The 5,444-nt window shown below is 34.2% G+C and overlaps 1 protein-coding gene across 5 annotated transcripts; it reads left to right on the forward strand.

Annotated features, from left to right (window-relative positions):
* The first annotated feature begins 526 nt into the window (after nucleotides 1-526).
* Gbeta13F (guanine nucleotide-binding protein subunit beta-1) lies at nucleotides 527-4,278 on the forward strand. Of its 5 annotated transcripts, none has more exons than XM_015168356.3 (4): nucleotides 527-736; nucleotides 1,408-1,610; nucleotides 1,673-2,205; nucleotides 2,269-4,278. In XM_015168356.3, exon 4 carries the CDS (start codon nucleotides 2,396-2,398, stop codon nucleotides 3,416-3,418), a length of 1,023 nt encoding a protein of 340 aa, XP_015023842.1. In that variant the 5' UTR covers nucleotides 527-736; nucleotides 1,408-1,610; nucleotides 1,673-2,205; nucleotides 2,269-2,395; the 3' UTR covers nucleotides 3,419-4,278. The 5 variants fall into 5 exon arrangements, with proteins under 5 accessions (XP_015023842.1, XP_015023843.1, XP_015023841.1 ...); XM_015168357.3 differs by having other exon boundaries at nucleotides 1,408-1,524; XM_015168355.3 differs by having other exon boundaries at nucleotides 1,448-1,610.
* Nucleotides 4,279-5,444: the final 1,166 nt, after the last annotated feature.

Raw genomic sequence — 5,444 nt, forward strand, 5'->3', positions numbered from 1 at the left:
TCCTCCATAATCATTTTGAAGGTACCGCAGTAGTACCGTAGTAGTAGGGTTAAATATTCTATTCGTGTATACAAAGGCATTTTATGACTCTGTTTATTTAAAAATAAAAATTACAACCAAATCAGCTGTAATTCTCACATCGGGTAAATAAATAGTATCGATGACTAAATGAGAACATCTATAAACGTTTTCACGGGCTATCGATGGAAACGCAAAACCCCAATGTAAAGTGTGACAGCAGTAAGAAGTTTGTGCAATAATTTGAAAATATATTAAACTATAATATCAACCTTTTTATCCCATTTCCTAACAAGTCTTCCAGCTAATTTGAGTTAGTTAGTGTCGGGAACCGTCGTACATGTAAGACGTATGCATTACCCACAACTAACTGTTAACGCTACTCGTTCGAACTCACATCCAGTGTTTTTGAATGTCGATGAAAACGCATCCATATTTAAAGCGTACATTGATGATACAGAAATTCGATATTACTATCGAGCATGCCTGAAATCTTTCTAGGTGTTGGCTATCATTTATTAAGTGCAAATGAGAACTTGTGTTGAGATTGATATACCGTGAAGAAGTTGAAATTAGCGATTAGTCCAGGTTTAAATATCAACATACGGAGTTAACTTCATACATTTACTGAGCAGTTTGTTGTGTACACAATATTGTCAAGTTTAAGGATATAAAGCAACTTTAAAACTTGTAAAAGTTCTGGATTCAAAGTGGTTAGGTGTGTGTGCTCACTATTAAAATATATTGTCGCTGAAATATATCTGAAGTTATATATATATAATATATATTTATATTATCTTTAATAGATACAAATATACATATATACAAATTATATATATAAATAAATAAATAAATAAATATATATATATATATATATATATATATATATATGTAATCATAAGCATAGATATAGGTATACATACAGATATACATATACATGTACAATATATATGTATATATATAAATACATGTACAATATATATGTATATCTATATCTATGCATATATGACTATGAACGTAATATGTTTATTTAACATGTATCGTTAAATGTAAGTTTAGTTATATATGTTATATGTTAAATTTTTTGTTTGACTTATTATATTAAGTTAAAAGTAAGTTCACAAATGTGTATATAAATAATTGTAATTTTAAATATTTAAGTATTTAGAATTGATTTTTCTCTTGTATTTCTTTCTCCCTCTGTCAATTCAATGAAAACCCACTTTCTGTTGGTGCGAATGGGATAAATGCTCACTTACATTAAACTATGCTTGTCGCACCGACACTGGTTACATTCGAACCTGCTTTTGCTGCTTTATGTACCAATACTCGCCAATCTGAAACACTGGCTGTACTGCTTGCTCAAATTACTTTCCTCTTTAATGACAGCGGTGGTGCAAAAATTGCGATTTTGGTGTACCAAAAAAAGGGAATCGAAAAAATCAAGCAGTGGGTGAAAATAGACGGACGGCCATCAGCAAAAGAGAAAATTATTTTACTAGCACAGTTAAGTGAATAGTTTAATATATTGTAAGTGTAAACGGAAATCTGCAAATTAACCAAAACCAGTGGAAAATAGGCTGAGGATTTTTGTGAGCATATTTTTCCTATCGCCTTTCAATTCAATTAATAAGTTCTGCATTATTTATTATAGACCAAAAGTGTCAAAAGGAGGATTATAGTTCACTGAAAGAACTGTAAAAAGGCAATCGGCGTGCATCACAAACGTTGGGAATCACTGTAAAAAAGGGACACAAATACCACCGATTTGGTACGGAGTTCTAGGTTTTCAAATGCACATTCTTTTATGTGAATTAATACCAAGAAACACTCATACTTCGCAAATTAATTAACTCGCCACAGCAGGCCAAGGCACGTAAGTGTTCCAAAAAATTTATGTAAGTTTAACCAGCAGGAAAACACGGATAATCGGTGTGTACCAAAAACTTAAAATCGTATGCTTTACAAAATTTGATCCTTAAAATCTGAAGACAATACATCTTCATTTGGAAATATATTACCGGTGAATGCCCAACTAAGTCAACATTGCAGTATACGGTTCAAAGACCGGTATTCCGGAATACAAAATACCAAGAGATATCAAGGAAAAGACAAATTGATATATATATATATATATATATATATATATATATGTATATATATATATATATATATATATATAGAAACGTGAGTAGCTTCTAGCATAATAATAATGAATATATTTCAAACTAACTTAAAGTACATATTTAGCTTTGAACCCAGAAGTACATCAAGTTAAACAGTCCATTTTCTCACGACGTGATAAGAAGTCCTAGTGCCACTACGAGTGCGAAAGAGATAAATTTTAAGAAAGAACGAAACTTTCAAGAAAATTAAGATGAATGAATTAGACAGTCTAAGACAAGAAGCTGAGTCTCTAAAGAATGCGATTCGTGATGCACGAAAGGCTGCATGCGATACGTCGCTTTTGCAGGCTGCCGCTTTGCTAGAACCTATTGGACGTATACAAATGCGCACGCGACGGACGCTGCGCGGTCACTTGGCCAAAATTTATGCCATGCATTGGGGAAATGACTCCAGAAATCTTGTATCAGCCTCACAAGATGGTAAACTTATAGTTTGGGATTCGCATACCACGAATAAAGTACATGCCATACCGCTGCGTTCATCGTGGGTAATGACCTGTGCATACGCACCATCGGGAAGCTACGTCGCTTGCGGTGGCCTCGACAACATGTGTTCAATCTATAACTTAAAGACACGCGAAGGTAACGTACGTGTGTCCCGTGAACTGCCGGGCCATGGTGGCTACCTATCGTGCTGCCGTTTCCTAGACGACAATCAAATTGTGACAAGCTCAGGAGATATGTCGTGCGGTCTTTGGGACATCGAAACTGGTTTGCAGGTTACTTCTTTTCTTGGCCATACGGGAGATGTGATGGCCCTGTCCCTGGCTCCGCAATGCAAAACCTTTGTCTCAGGTGCATGTGATGCGTCTGCGAAGCTCTGGGACATACGAGAAGGTGTTTGCAAACAAACGTTTCCCGGACATGAGTCTGATATCAATGCAGTCACTTTCTTCCCTAATGGACAAGCCTTTGCGACAGGATCTGATGACGCAACCTGTCGTCTCTTTGACATACGTGCCGATCAAGAATTAGCTATGTATTCACATGACAACATAATTTGTGGTATCACCTCCGTTGCGTTTTCCAAAAGCGGCCGCCTGCTATTGGCGGGGTACGATGATTTTAACTGTAATGTATGGGACACAATGAAAGCAGAGCGCTCGGGCATTCTAGCCGGCCACGATAACCGTGTTTCATGTTTGGGGGTCACTGAAAATGGTATGGCAGTAGCAACAGGATCGTGGGACTCGTTTTTGCGCGTGTGGAACTAAAGATCGTGCACAACGCGTATAAATGGGTGGGTAGGGTCAACGTAGCGGTGATTGCGTGCATTCAGCGTTTAGCAGTAGCGACAATAACAACAGCAGCAACAAAAACAAAATTCCCTCAAATAAAGGTGAATATACATACATATTTCGCAGCAATAACATTTTTGTGCTCTGATATCAATGGTTCAATGTTACTGTTATTTGCCGAAACGGGGACAGTATAGTTGGACCGCTTGATGTATTAATGATGCAACCGCGATAATGAGGATGGAACACGGCGTTAACTGCAACGTAGACCACAGAAAAAACAAGAACTTTATATACAAATTATTTATATTGCTATATACTTATTATACTTATACAACAAACCAAAAAACAGACATACACAGCAACATACAACTAGACATACACACATACAAGTATATTATTAGTGTAAATGAAAAATACGAAACAGATCCCATACTGCGCTGTCGCTGATAGTCAGTTGTGTTTAGTCAGAATTCCGGTTAAAGCTACAGCTAAAAGTACGTAAAATTAGTTCAAATCGTCTACATGTCATATATGGGCAGAGACCTTCGCTATATAGTAAAAACAAAATGAGTGTGCACCACGTTGATTACTATGATAGCACTAGCACGAGAATTATGGTAATACTACTGTAATATCCGTACATATGTATATGAATAACGGATGATTCGTCAGTCTCATTTGCCAGTCATCAAAACAAACAAATCTTACATGACTACATACACGACGTAGACATAGTTGGTCAGAATGAAGCAGAGTCAAATAAAGTTAAAGCATTTACAAAAAAAAAAAAAAAAAAAATCTGGTAGAAAACAAAAAAGCTATAAATTACAAAATGTAATTATTGACGAAATGAAGAAAATCAGTAAACAATACACTTTATAAAACATTTTTCTTATAACGTTTAAGTCCTTAATTTATATACAAACAAAGTAAGAATGATTTAAATAACATACTTATTAGTGAAAAAAAAACTATTTACATATTTAATTGACGGCCATATAAGCTACAACAATAAATGAAATAATTAACTCTAAAACCTAAAGAAATTTATAAATGTTTAACGAAATCTTAATATATAAACTAACAGAAGAAACGGTCGTGAATGTACACACTCTCATGCACAACAAGTAGCAACATTACGTATGAATTTCCAAACCTCGTGACCGGCACATTAACTTTATCAATTGTTACAGGATAAGTGTACTCGAGAGTTCATCATACTTAACTTTACCAGATGTGGAAAGGGTTGCAATTTAATGTAGTTTGCTTATTGTTTGATCATAAGACACTAATAGTTTTTTATATTATGACCTAAATTTCAACTGTTTTTTTTGTTTAAGCTTACATGCAACCTAAATGCCATTCATATGTAACCGCTTAACGAGGATGGATAAAAAGTAAAAAAAAATTTTTATTCTAACTGAATTCAATATTTATGATTCCTGAATATAGCTGGAAAGGCTTGCACGTCGAAACATACACAATGCTACGCCAAAATTATTAAGAACTGGACCCACATTTATTACAAGTAAACATAACTCGTTTAATTAGTAATTTCTACAGCAACAGAATTTACAAGCTATTTTTTAATGATTAATTGTTACACTGAACTGTGGGTATCATCAAGTATCTCACAATCCAACTCAATTATAATTTAGTTATGGGAAACACCCAAAAACCACAAGGGTTGGTATTAACACAATTCGAAACCTCACAATTTGGTAAAACACTGTAGTCCGGTAAGTGGCATTGTGTAAAATGTTTACATTTTTATGTGCATAGCAGCTACAATTTTCATAAATTCAATTTTACGTTAACAAACAAATAACTAAAAAAAAAAAACGTAAAAATGTTAAAATATGTAAGTTGCATTTGACACATGTTTCGACTATGCATTTAAACTTAAGATGATGCTATAGCACAAAGCTACTTGGAATGTTTTTTGGTTAATATAAAAAGCATTAATCCTTGTTAATTTCTAAATCTTAATACATATTTA

The sequence above is a fragment of the Drosophila virilis genome, unplaced genomic scaffold, assembly GCF_030788295.1.
Source record: "Drosophila virilis strain 15010-1051.87 unplaced genomic scaffold, Dvir_AGI_RSII-ME tig00001562, whole genome shotgun sequence".
Classification (NCBI taxonomy): Eukaryota; Metazoa; Arthropoda; class Insecta; order Diptera; family Drosophilidae; genus Drosophila; species Drosophila virilis.